Source organism: Strigops habroptila, chromosome 7 (assembly GCF_004027225.2).
Source record: "Strigops habroptila isolate Jane chromosome 7, bStrHab1.2.pri, whole genome shotgun sequence".
In the NCBI taxonomy this organism is placed as follows: domain Eukaryota; kingdom Metazoa; phylum Chordata; class Aves; order Psittaciformes; family Psittacidae; genus Strigops; species Strigops habroptila.
Window position 1 is genome coordinate 47,785,992 of NC_044283.2, and position 14,295 is coordinate 47,800,286.

At 44.6% G+C, this 14,295-nt stretch overlaps 1 protein-coding gene across 1 annotated transcript in view; it reads left to right on the plus strand.

Annotated features, from left to right (window-relative positions):
- MMRN1 (multimerin 1) overlaps positions 1-13,965 on the plus strand; it is a 51,988-nt gene extending 38,023 nt beyond the window's left edge. The window contains exons 7-8 of the mRNA XM_030491939.1: positions 11,382-11,528; positions 12,654-13,965. Of these exons, the coding sequence (XP_030347799.1) occupies positions 11,382-11,528; positions 12,654-13,075 (569 nt within the window). The 3' untranslated portion in view covers positions 13,076-13,965. The remainder of the gene's footprint in view (positions 1-11,381; positions 11,529-12,653) is intronic.
- Positions 13,966-14,295: the final 330 nt, after the last annotated feature.

A 14,295-nucleotide genomic window follows, 5' to 3' on the forward strand; every position in this document is an offset into this window, starting at 1 on the left:
GGTACACATCGGACTTCCCCATCTTCCCGCATTACCCACCAAGTATATCCAGGTCCCTGAGCAAAAGCAACCCCACGAGTGGGTTTGCCTTTACCTGAAGCAGGAATAACCCAGACTGTCTTCCCCAACAAATTCTTTATGTGTACCACAGGAACTTTATCCCCCTCTACAGTACGTAAAAGTTCTGATTGGGCTGGGCCAGCCCTGTTGGCAGATCCCCTACTGTTGACCAACCAGGTGGCTTTTGGTAAATGTGTATCCCAGTGTTTGAAAGTCCCACCACCCATTGCTCTCAGTGTAGTTTTTAACAGCCCATTGTACCGTTCGATTTTCCCAGAGGCTGGTGCATGGTAGGGGATGTGGTATACCCACTCAATGCCATGCTCTTTGGCCCAAGTGTCTATGAGGTTGTTCCGGAAATGAGTCCCATTGTCTGACTCAATTCTCTCTGGGGTGCCGTGTCGCCACAAGACTTGTTTCTCAAGGCCCAGGATAGTGTTCCGGGCAGTGGCATGGGACACAGCGTATGTTTCCAGCCAGCCGGTGGTTGCTTCCACCATGGTAAGCACATAGCGCTTGCCCTGGCGGGTTGGTGGGAGTGTGATATAGTCAATCTGCCAGGCCTCCCCATATTTGTACTTCAGCCATCGTCCTCCATACCAGAGAGGCTTTAACCGCTTGGCTTGCTTAATTGCAGCACATGTTTCACATTCGTGAATAACCTGGGCAATAGTGTCCATCGTTAAGTCCACCCCTCGATCACGAGCCCATCTATATGTTGCATCTCTGCCTTGATGGCCTGAGGTGTCATGGGCCCACCGGGCTAAAAATAATTCACCCTTATGTTGCCAATCCAAGTCCATCTGAGCCACTTTAATCTTAGCAGCTTTATCCACTTGCTGGTTATTCTGGTGTTCCTCAGTGGCCCGACTCTTGGGTACACGAGCATCTACGTGGCGTACCTTCACCACCAGGTTCTGCACCCGAGCAGCGATATCTTGCCACAATGCAGCAGCCCAGATGAGTTTACTTCTGCATTGCCAGTTGCTCTGCTTCCATTGCTGCAACCACCCCCACAGGGCATTTGCCACCATCCATGAGTCAGTATAGAGATAAAGTACTGGCCATTTTTCTCGTTCAGCAATGTCCAAGGGCAGCTGGATGGCTTTCACCTCTGCAAATTGACTCGATTCACCCTCTCCCTCAGCAGTTTCTGCAACTTGTCACAGGGGACTCCACACAGCTGCCTTCCATCTCCGATGCTTTCCCACAATACGGCAGGACCCATCAGTAAACAAGGCATATTGCTTTTCACTCTCTGACAGTTCATTATATGGTGGGGCCTCTTCAGCACGCGTCACCTCCTCTTCTGGTGACATCCCAAAATCTTTGCCCTCTGGCCAGTCCATGATGACTTCTAGAATTCCTGGACGACTGGGATTTCCTATTCGAGCTCGTTGTGTAATTAGTGCGGCCCACTTACTCCATGTAGCATCAGTTGCATGATGTGTAGAGGAGACCCTGCCTTTGAACATCCAGCCCAGCACAGGCAACCGGGGTGCCAGGAGGAGCTGCGCTTCAGTTCCAATCACTTCTGAGGCAGCTCGAACCCCTTCATAGGCTGCCAGTATCTCTTTTTCAGTGGGAGTGTAGCTGGCCTCGGATCCTTTATATCCCCGACTCCAAAAGCCAAGGGGTCGACCTCGAGTCTCCCCTGGAGCTTTCTGCCAGAGGCTCCAGGTAGGACCATTCTCCCCAGCTGCGGTATAGAGCACATTTTTCACATCTGGCCCGGCCCGGACTGGTCCAAGGGCTACTGCATGAACTATTTCTCGTTTAATTTGTTCAAAGGCTTGTTGTTGCTCAGGGCCCCATTTGAAATCATTCTTCTTCCGGGTCACGTGGTAGAGAGGGCTTACAATCAGACTGTAATTTGGGATGTGCATTCTCCAGAACCCCACGACACCTAAGAAAGCTTGTGTTTCTTTCTTGTTAGTTGGTGGAGACATTGCTGTTATCTTGTTGATCACGTCTGTGGGGATCTGGCGGCATCCATCTTGCCATTTTATTCCCAAAAATTGAATCTCCTGTGCAGGTCCCTTGACCTTATTCCGTTTTATGGCAAAACCGGCCTTCAGCAGGATTTGGATTATTTTCCTCCCTTTCTCAAAAACTTCTTCCGCTGTATCACCCCACACGATGATGTCATCAATGTATTGCAGGTGTTCTGGAGCTTGCCCCTGTTCCAGTGCAGTCTGGATCAATCCATGGCAGATGGTAGGGCTGTGTTTCCACCCCTGGGGCAGTCGGTTCCAAGTGTACTGGACGCCCCTCCAAGTGAAAGCAAACTGTGGCCTGCATTCTGCTGCCAAAGGGATTGAGAAAAATGCATTGGCAATGTCAATTGTGGCATACCACTTGGCTGCCTTTGACTCCAGTTCATACTGAAGTTCTAACATGTCCGGTACGGCAGCACTCAATGGTGGTGTGACTTCGTTCAGGCCACGATAGTCTACTGTTAATCTCCACTCTCCATTAGACTTTTGCACTGGCAATATGGGGCTATTAAAGGGTGAGCGGGTCCTGCTGATCACTCCTTGGCTCTCCAGTCTGCGGATCAGCTTATGGATGGGAATCAAGGAGTCTCGGTTGGTGCGATATTGCCGCCGGTGCACTGTTGTGGTCGCAATTGGCACTTGTTGTTCTTCGACCTTCAGCAACCCCACAACCGAAGGATCCTCTGAGAGACCGGGTAAGGTGGACAGCTGCTTAATTTCCTCTGTCTCCAAGGCAGCGATACCAAAAGCCCATCTATACCCTTTTGGGTCTTTGAAATACCCTCTCCTGAGATAGTCTATGCCAAGGATGCATGGAGCCTCTGGACCAGTTACAATGGGGTGCTTTTGCCACTTCCTCCCAGTCAGGCTGATTTCAGCTTCCAGCATAGTTAACGCTTGGGATCCTCCTGTCACTCCAGAAATAGAAATGGGTTTCACCCCTTGATACGTTGATGGCATCAGAGTACACTGTGCACCGGTATCTACTAGAGCCTTATACTTCTGTGGGACTGATGTGCCAGGCCATCTGATCCACACAGTCCAGTAAACCCAATTATCCCTCTCCTCCACCTGGCTGGAGGCAGGGCCCCTCTAATAGTGATCACAAAATTCTCCACTTCTGTCTTGTAGAAAGGGATTAGTATTCCTTATCACAGGAGCTGGAGTAAAATCAGCTCTTTCGCTCCATCTGGGAAACTGCTCGCCAGAGACTGGAGCAGCAGCTTTCCTGGGAGGATCATCCTTGACCATTGTTCTCCTCTTCAGTTCACGCACCCGTTGCTCCAGAGCTGAAGTAGGTTTTCCATCCCACTTTCTCATGTCTTCTCCATGATCCCGCAGGTAAAACCATAGGGTGGCCCGTGGCGTGTACCTCGTATATTTTCTTTCTCGAGCAGTAGGGCGCCTTCTGTTAATAGCTGAGACATGGGTTGGTACGCGTGGAGAGCTGGATAGATCGGATAAATCGTCTCTCAATTGTTTGAACTCCTGGGACAGTTTTTCCACAGCTGAAATGATGGAAGGGGTGAGATTGTCTTCGAACTCTCGGAGTTGACGAATCAGGAAATCCACTGTTGGTGATACTCCGTCATTCCAGGTCATTGATGCCAATGTGTGGGCATATGATGATGGCGCACTCCGTGTAAGTTTCCGCCACATGAGTCGTGTACATTCGACTTCATCTGGGTCTACGGATGTGTTCCTGGTATCCGGCCTACGATAGATCATCTCTATAATGGCTGATTCCCTCAGGGACTGGATGCCTTTCTCTATCGTGGTCCAGTTGGCTGAGCGATTCGTAATATCGTCTTTGTAGGGAAACCTTTCCTTCACAGCTGCCAGGAGCCGCCTCCAAAGACTGAGGGCTCGCTTCTCTCTTGCAATCGCTTTGTCAATTCCTCCTTCCTTAGCAAGTGATCCCAGCTGCTTGGCTTCCCTACCTTCTAGTTCATGACCGTCGGCCCCATTGTCCCAGCACCGGAGCAACCAGGTGACAATGTGCTCCCCTGGAAGACGGGTGAAATCTTTTCGCATATTCCGTAGTTCGGTTGAGGTCCGGGGTCGAGAAGTGACCTCTTCTTCTTCTTCCTCTTCCTCTGACCCACGTAGTAGTAACTCTTGTTCAGGTGCTGTTGCATATAGTAATGGCACTGGGTCTTCATCTTTCTTCGCTTCGCGGGTTGCTCTTTGTGCCTTTCGTCTGCTTTTGCTTACAGGGGCAACAGACATTGTCACAAACTGGACATTTGGTTTAGCTGCAGTGTTTGTCACTGTGGTTGGAGTGGCTGCAGTGTCTGCCACTAGGATTGGAGTGGTTGCGATGTCTGTTGCTGGGGTTGGTGCAGCTGTTGTGCTTGGGAGTTGAGTAACACCAACAGCTGCATTATCTGTTGCTGTCGGGGTTTGAGTAGCTACTGTGCTTGTCACTGGGGTTGGTGTAGCTGCAGTGCTTGGAGTAGCCATATTGTCTGTTGCTGTCGGGGTTTGAATAGCTACTGTGCATGTCACTGGGGTTGGTGTAGCTGTGGTGCTTGGAGTAGCTATATTGTCTGTTGCTGTGCCATCAGATCCAGAGACATTTTTTTCCCTTTGAAGGTGCTGGATAGTGTTGAGCAGGGCTCTGTAGGCATAGGCCAAGCCCCAGCACGTTGCCAAAATTTGTCCCTCTCTGGTATAACCAGGACGACAGCACACCTCGTTTAAGTGTTTTACTAGTTTTTCCGGATGTTGCACTTGTTCAGTGGTGAAGTTCCAAAGCACTGGAGGGGCGCACTGGCCTAGGTACTTGCCCATACTATCCCACACACCCTGCCACTCATAACTGTCCAGCCTCAGGGAAAATCTCCTGGTGGTCCTCCTATATCGTCGTCTAACCCTAGACCAGATTCGAACCTGATACTGCTGAATTTTTGACATTAAACGAAATAGGATGTTCCTACGACGGGATGGCCGTGGGTAAAACACACTCCGTATGTTTGCCAACATGCTGATCCCCAGCACAATCAGCAGGCAGGTTTCAAGGGTACTCAAAGGCCATCTAAAACCTTCAGAACTCTCAATTGCTGTTGCAAATAGGCTGGTGGGGGAACGGGGGGTGAAAGAGAATGCTTCCTTCGTAAGTTTACCCCCCGAGGAGAAAAAAAAAGATATGCAATTGCTAAAATATTTCATTATATACCTCCCAATGTATAGTGGTGATGGCCACGCTGGAAGCACAAACCAGACCAGTTTCATGATCAATGAGTCTATTGTATTACAAGTCATTACCATGAAGTACAGTGAAACAAGAACCTTAGCCCAGGCCCCCCAGCCGATAAACGCTAAAACAGCAAATAGTGGCTGTAAGTAAGGTACAACATGCTGAAACTCTGAGATCAAGCGCAACACGTCTGAGAGCCAAATAATCACCATTGTGACGAGTAGTAACAATGAATGCTTATCACAAATATGATTAAACACACTCTGGTCAGATCTGTCATCTCAACCTTTCGAGCCCCACGTTGGGCGCCAAAAAGAACTGTCGTGGTTTGAGCCCAGCCGGTAACTCAGAACCACACAGCCGCTCGCTCACTCCCCCCCCCCCCCCTTCTTCCTCCCCCCGCTCCCGGAGGGATGGGGAGGAGAATGGGAAGAATGTAACTCCCACGGGTTGAGATAAGAGCAGTCCCGCAACTAAGGTATAACACAGAACCACTACTGCTACCACCAATGATAATAACGATTAGTGAAATAACAAGGGGAGAGGATACAATTGCTCACCACCCGCCGACCGATACCCAGCCCGACCCGAGCAGTGATCTGGGCCTTCCGGGTAACTCCCCCCGGTTTATATACTGGGCATGACGTGCTGTGGTATGGAATACCCCTTTGGCTAGTTTGGGTCAGGTGTCCTGTCTCTGCTTCCTCCCGGCTTCCCCTCCTCCCTGGCAAAGCATGAGACTGAGAAAGTCCTTGGTTGGAATAAGCATTACTTAGCAACAACTAAAAACATCGGTGTTATCAGCGTTGTTCCCAGGCTGAAAGTTAAAAAACACAGCACTGCACCAGCTACTAAGCAGGAGAAAAATGACTGCTATAGCTGAACCCAGGACACTCAGTCATTTCTGTTTTCTGGCTGTTCCTGCCACTGCACAGGATGCAAATTCAAAACCCTTGGTCACAATTAAAATTAAGGGAAAAATGAGACAAGTTGCCTTAAATCTTTCCTGAGTCTCCTACTTTGTTGGAAAATGTCACTAGTGCTACCTGCCTGGAGCACAGGAAGCTGCCACCTGCTCTGGTTTTTTTACTCCACATTAATGAATTAATTTATTTCCTATTTATTATTTATCTCATGCTGAATTTTAATAAATAACTCACTTGATAACATTGGACGTATGCTCACTCTTACAGAAAGTGCAGATCTTTGCAGATGTTGAAAAGCCCTATTTTTAAGCAACATTTCTACATTGTAATATTTGTGCAGACTTTTTCATCAGTAATGAGCATTTGCACTCAGTGATATTTCATGACTAGCAAATTCATACATCACATTACTGTAAGTTAAAGAAGTAAGACCATTATTCTAATTAACAAGTATCTGTCTTCTGCCTGGGTATATTTTACTTCTCCAGGAAAGCTTTTTCTCTGAAGTTCCAGGAGACCACCCAGAGATGGTATGGTCTCCTGCTGATTCTACTAAAGTTTCTAGAAGAAACCCTAAGGCGTAACTGGCTAATTATAAAATGTGTTTGATCTCAGATTGTCTTTTTTAATTCAAAAAGATTAGAGTAAAATTCTAGAAAGAGGTGAATGACAATTCTGATTGATTCCAATATGTTCAATATTTGATCCTGCTGTAGCAGATTGGGATTTTCATTGGCTTTAATGTGTTCAGGATTTGGCCCTGAGGTAATACTTTCCTTAGTAGTTATTTGAAATCAAGGGGAAACAATGCAAGTTTGCATTGCATGTGCAGGGACATACAGTTTTGGAGACTTCCCATATTGTGGAATGGACAAAAAAAGAGGTGTATGTCAGCTAAAGGCTGCAATATGTGTGTGAGGGACAGAAAATCTAACACTTTTCCTGATACTGAACAGTATTGGCAACCCGGAATGAACAAAAAAGTGATGGTCTTAAGACAGATTCAAGCATCTAACAAAGGGGAGATGACAGCTTTTAAAGAAACAATATACAGTAAGATTTTTATTAGTCTTGGTTATGGATTATGTCTGTTCTTACCTTCCAATGCACTATTCTACTGCAGAAATGTGTGATGCAGAATGAGGGCAGCTTTGCTCAGTTCCATTTTCCCCTTGCCATTTAGTGCTGTGTCTGTTCTTTAGAGAATATAGATGCTGCCGTGCAAAGGTGAATGCACTCGCTTATTGCCTGTCTTGTACTAGTTGTGGTTTGGTTTTTTTCAGAGTTGCCATCAACATGAATAGCTGACAGTGTAGCTGTGCTATATTTATGTATATAATATGTAATAACATTTTATGTTCATGAAGCTCCACCTGGGGACGGATAAGGAACTGCCGGAGAGTGTATGGGTCAGAATTAAAGGATGGGCAGGGACAGGTGACATTATAGTGGGGGTCTGTTATAGGCTGCCTGACCAGGAAGACAGTAGATGAGGCCCTGTATAGACAGATAGGAGCAGCCTCACATTCACAAGCCGTGGTCCTTATGGGGGACTTGAACCACACCGATATATGTTGGAGCGACAACATAGCAGGGTGTAAGTAACCCAGGAAGTTCCTGGAATGTGTTGGTGATAGGACAAAGGAGCCAGCAAAAAGAGGGGCTGTGCTTGTTCTTACCATCAAGGAGGGGCTGGTGGGGAATGTGAAGCTCAAGGGCAGCCTTGGCTGCAGTGACCATGAAATGATGGAGTTCAAGATCCTTAGGGCAGTGAGGAAGGTGTGTAGCAAGCTTCAGGAGAGTGGACTTTGGCCTCTTCAGGGATCTGCTTGGTACAGTACCATGGGATAAAGACCTGAAAGAAGAGGGACCCAAGAAAGCTGGTTAATATTCAAGGATCACCTCCTCCAAGCTCAGGTGTGACACAGGAAGTCAGGCAAGAGTGCCAGGAGGCCTTTATGGAGGAATAAGTAGCTCCTGGACAAACTCAAACACAAGATGGAAGCGTACAGTTGGTGGAAGCAAGGGCAGGTAGCCTAGGAGGAATACAGAGAAATTGTATGAGCAGCCAGAGCTCACATTAGAAAACCTAAAGTCCTCATAGAATCTAGCCAGGGATATCAAGGGCAACAAGAAAAGCTTATGTACGTATGTCAGGGATAAAAAGAAGACTAGAGAAAAGGTGGGCTCTTTGCAGAAGGAAACAGAAGACCTGGTTACCCGAGACATAATTTTTGGCCTTGGCCTCCACTGGCAAATGCTCCAGCCATACTGCCCAATTCACAGAAGGCAAAGCTGGGGAAGGGGAGAATGCAGAACCGCCTGCTATAGGAGAAGATCAGGTCTGAGACTATCTAAGGAACCTGAAGGTGCACATGAAGGTCCATGGGTCCTGATGAGATGTGTCTGCAGGTCCTGTGGAACTGGCAAATGACGTGGCTCAGCCACTATCTGTGTGGTGCTTTTTTGCACCATAAACACCCTGCACAGCATTTATAACTGAATTCCCTGTCAGGGCCCCAAATGTACCGATACCCTTACTTGCCCTGGGCATACTGACCTAGCCCTGACACTGCACACCCTGCCCATGGGCCTGGGATCAGCTCAAGCCAAAATCCCAGGCCTTTTCATTCATGCTGGGCTGTGACTAACTCTGGTTACCATGATCAACCTGCTATGCTTTGCTTGTCACCACTCCAGGTGAGGCACCAGCCCTGCTGTCGCCCTTAGTCGGCGGGTGCCAGCCCCAGTGGGGCTGCCTCTCTCCCACTGCTCCCTGGGACTCCTTGCATCTAGGCTATTGGGGATGCTCATCATTTTTGTTACTGTCAGACTTGAGAACGCTAAGCCAGAGGTGATTAATAATTGTAGGCTGACAACCAGTCTGACCCTGTGTGAGCCTGTGGTTAGTAAGCTCCCAGGCTCTTCCAATCTCCCAGGGCTTCCTGAAAGACAGTTACAGATAACTGAATATTGAAAAATGTTGGCAAGTTACTTCCTGTTCAGACATTTCCAAATTGAACCACTGGAGTCGCTTCTTTCCGTAAAGAGACCATTGAATTTCTAAATATTTGGTTTGCTTCTAAACAACACCCCAGTAGATACTGACAGAGGTTCCTTATTTGTTTGAAGATCTATTTGTACAGCAGTGTATTTCCCAAAAGAGCTTCTGGCTGCTTGCCCTCCCAAGGAGTAGCAAAACTCGGCATTAACTGGCTCTCCTCACTCCTACCATACTGAGTGTAAATAGGAACTGCATTCAGTTTATTCTCTGCTATTAATAGCTGCAATTTAAGCCTTTAATTTAATTTATAAAGTCTCTCTCTTTTACCCATCTACACTACTAAGTTGTGAAGATTAATTGAAAATAGGATATGTACTATAGTAGGAAATCCTTTCCTAATCTGAACCTCTTGGCATCTTTACCCGAAGCAGAAAATAAGTACATAGTGTCTCAGGATGCCCTTCAGCAAGGAGAAGGAAAACAAAAATACTGGGCAGAGGGACAGCCATAGCAAGAAATGACAGCAAGAACATGCCATTGTAAGATTACACGGAAGTTACACAGAGATTACCTGCTCAGTGGAGATCAAGGGCATTTGCCTCTTTCTCTGAAAACCCTTGCACAAACCTCCTCACAGCTTCTCCTATTTTTACCAAATGGAGCACGCTCACCAGCTGCTGCTAAGCAATGCTGCACTGGAAGTGTTAATTTATTGTAGGTAAAACTATGTCTGAATTTGATTTAACGCCAAGGATAAGTTCACCCAAACTTATCCCTCAGCAGACTGTTAAAACACTGGTCTCAATCCCATTATCATTTCCTTTTTGTGTTCTTTTTCCTGTTTCTTAGATTTACTTCTTGTTTATGATAAGCAGAGGCCAATTAGCAGAGAGGCTGCAGTGTATTAGCAGAGAGGCTGCAGTGTTCTTACACAAAGCTTTTGTATTTTGGGAATATGATACAGTCACCACAATCAGCTGTTTTCCTTCCTTTTCTGCTTTCCTTTCACACTTGGTAAACATGTGGATGCTTGGTAAATATGACAGAAATGTTGTGGATGCTTGGTAAATATGAGTGAAAAATAAGGTCAATAAAGTGTGCAGCAAAACTATTATCTGAGAAGAAAAACATTATTTCCTCATGTCCAGTTGCCTGTACTGTGACCCCAGTCATCACAGTCCTAAATTGCTTTATTTCAGGTGTTATGGGATGGGAATTATTTTCTGTGAAAAGAATTACTGTTGTTTTTTTAAGTCCATATGCTCCATCAGTGCAGATTCAAGTGTCACTGTACAATGTGCTTTAGCATTCTGCTCGCTGAACTGAAATTTCTCATGGAAATAGTTTGCTTTAACGCAACAGTCTGTGAAATGTCTCGATGGGAATCTGAAGATAAGTATGAGTATTACTGAGATATCTATGTGAAGATCCATGTCAATATTTCTCTGGCAATAAGTAGAACCTTTTATAAAAGGCTTTTCAGTTCCCACCTACCAACCTAGATTTGCCACCACAGGACTGTGTGGAGCATTCTTTCCAGAGCTCTGATGGTAGTTCCTGGGAAAGAAAAGGTTTGTTTTCTAAAATATATTACTTTTATTTGATCAAAGCAAGAGACAGAAAAAAAATGTATGGATGGAGAATGCTTTGTGCTCAGAATTTTTCATAGAGATATTTAATTTTTAACATGGCTTGAATGTTCTTCCCCCCCCACGGCTATGACAACATATTGTGCAATTACACTCAGTAGTTACTGTCTCAGAGCTCAGCAGCATTGGACTGACAGATTTCTCCATATCAGCTGGGTGTGATCTGTATATGTAATATCTTTCCTTTTATGACATATACTTGACCCTCTGAGATGAGCATAACTCAGCATTTTTAGGTAATTCTTGGAGGTTATAGGTATATCTTGGAGGTATATATAGGTATATAATTCTATAGGTATATAGTTCTATAGGTATATCTTGGAGGCTGTCTATCTGAGGGTATGCTGTGTTCAGGCAAAGAGGGAGGCTGAACTAGCAAAGGGTCTGAAGAGCCTGGACAGAATATGAAGTTGGCCTTCACACAGCAGAAATTCCACTGGTTTTATGAGTTGACAAAGAGGCTTTCCAAAATACTGAAAACTTGGGGAGTGTCACTGTAATGACGTTGCAGCTGAAGTTGTTGACTTTCCTCCCTCTCTATCACAGGGCAATATTCAGCTTGTGTCAGCTCCCCGTGCCAGAACGGAGGAACCTGTATCAATGACAGGCAGAGCTTTATTTGTGCTTGTCGCCACCCCTTTGGAGGAGCCAACTGCAGCACGAAGCTGGTGAACGACAATTCTCTGAGTGTCGGCAAGTACAGAATTTAGTAGCACAATATGCTAGCAGTACGGGCCTCTGCCTCAGGGCCTAATTAGAGAGCATTTGCTGGTCAAAAGTCTCACATTTCACTTTAATGAGTGCCAACTCAAGTAGTAGTGTCCTGTGTTTTGGTGCTGAAGGCATCAATCCCCAGGGTGATTTGTGATCTCTTTCTTTAATATGACCAGATGATGGGATTAAATTGGACTGGGACCAGTCATAATAGCTGGAAAGCTCCCTGGTGAATTACACAGAGTGGGAGAGTGTGCAATAGATGTATTTGAACATGGTATCATGAAATTTGAAGGGAGAGGTGAAATCACATCACTGGGGGATACTAGCTTCAGTACAGTCATAAATGCTGTATAAATACAAGTAGCTACCATGATGCATGGGACTATGGCCTCAAGGAGTCATTTTAGGCATGCCTCTGATTTTCATCAGCAAAGGATGCAGTCCTTGAAAGATATTTCAAAAAAGAAAAGTGGAAACCGTGCTTATTCAATCTAGAAAACAAATAAGTCATCTACATCCAAGCCACATGGAATGTGAATTTTATGCAGCTTTTAGCAGCCATTTGGCTGATTCCTACTCATGACAGCATGTGAATAGTGAATAAAATCATTTGTACGGTGGCAGGGAATCATAGTGTGCAGGCGCAGCTTGAGGAGAAAAACATATACTTATTTCCTCATTAAACGTCAGGAGTGCTAAAACTCTTTAGTGTCTGTGTAAGATTTGTGGAGAAAATTCTTGGCTTCAGCACACGTAGGAACAATGAAAGAGATCCCGGGGTGGGAAAAACTTGGGGGGGGGGCGGAAAGAAAGGAAAGAAAAATAGCAGCTCCCTTAATGATAACATAGTATAGACAAACATAAAGTTCCCTTGCTGTTGCTAAAATTATTCTTTTGTGGATACACCTAGCACTAATTGTGAAGAAAATTACTTTTTATACAATACGGAAAAACTCTGTGTTTATGCAGAAATACGATGGTTCAGTTGCTCAAGCTACTGAATGATGTGACTTCAGAAAAGCTGCTTTTGATCTTCTGGCTGGTCCAAGTTACCTTTATACAATGTAACATTACTTGAAATTTTTCTTTATTCTTTTCCAGATTTTTCAAAAGGATCATACAGATATGCACCTATGGTGGCTTTTTTTGCTTCTCATACATATGGAATGACGATTCCAGGACCCATCAGATTTAACAATCTCGATGTCAACTATGGAGCCTCATTTGCCCCAGCAACTGGGAAGTTCCATGTTCCATATCTGGGGGTCTATGTTTTTGAATATACCATTGAATCATTTAGTCCACATGCCTCTGGCTATCTGGTCGTTGATGGAATAGACAAACTCACTTTTCAGGCTGAAAATATTAATAGTAACAAGTACACTGACAGAGTAATTACTGGAAATGCTTTATTAGAGTTAAATTATGGTCAAGAAGTTTGGCTCAGACTGGCAACTGGCTCTATACCAGCCAAGTATCCACCAGTAACTACCTTTAGTGGTTACTTGTTGTATCGTACCTAAGTCTGTCGTAAATGTAAACACTTAACACCAAACAAAGCAACCTGCTTCGTGAATTTATCTTTGCCTTGAAATACTTTAACAACCATTAAGTTTCTCAAAGTAACCAATGTGATGGTGTTTAAATGCTGATTCTCCAAGAAGTTGCTCGGTTGTAGTCATTTGCACATCTAGAGAGTGTCATTTGCACATCTAGAGAGTCCACAGGTTGGAGATGGGGGAAAAAAATAAGCATTTTCCTTATATAAGCATGACTGGGAAGCACTAATCTAATTATGTTCTACATTCACATTGCATAAAAAAAAACTTACACAAGGTTGCTGAGAATCAGTTCTCAAGACAAATCAAAGCTGGTTTTGATTATTCCTTTATAACCTAAATGCATACCAAAGATGATGGGTAGATTTTGATGACTCAGATGATGGGTAAATACTTAGCTCATTGTATCAAGTGATAATTATGTGTATATATTCTGTTTGGGAAAAATATATTCCTTTTTCGTTTTGCCTGACATTATCTACCACATAGAATCATAGAAGCATAGATTGCATATGATACAGAATGCATACCTTGAGATGTCAGTGTTTAATTGACTCATGATTTTTAATGTAACCAGTATAGTAACAAACTGCTTTTTTATCTAGCAGAAAAACCAAGAGGGAATACTTAGAAGCTGTGTGTTGGTATAGATTAGAAATAAGGTGCATATTTTTAGCAGTGAATATAGTGGATTTGGTGGAGTCTTTCTGTTGCTTGAAGCATTTACACCACAGCTGGGTTTTCCTTAGGCGGTAGGTTTTTGGGCAAACATGGTTATATTTGCTTCACACAAATTTTAGCGTGTAAACTCTGGCCTATAAAGTATGCAAGATTAAATGAGATAATCATAGTAATTTCTAAGTTTGAGCTCTATAAATCTGTGGTTTTGGTTTGTTTCTGCATTATACCCACTAACTACCGAGGCAAGATGAACTTCAGTTGGCATAAACAGGAATGTGATTCCTAAGCACTAATGCAATAAAAAGAAAAAAAAAACAGTAGTTCATGCTATGGCTGCCTGAAGAAATAAACCCTCAGGTTTGCATCCTTATCAGATATAAAGCCCTGGGTTGCTGCAGTTTCTTGATATCCCATTGACTGGTGTGACTGACAAGGTTTGTTTCTGGTTATTGCCTTTGTTAATGCTAATTGATCGAGTTTTACACCTCTGTGTTTGTCTCCCT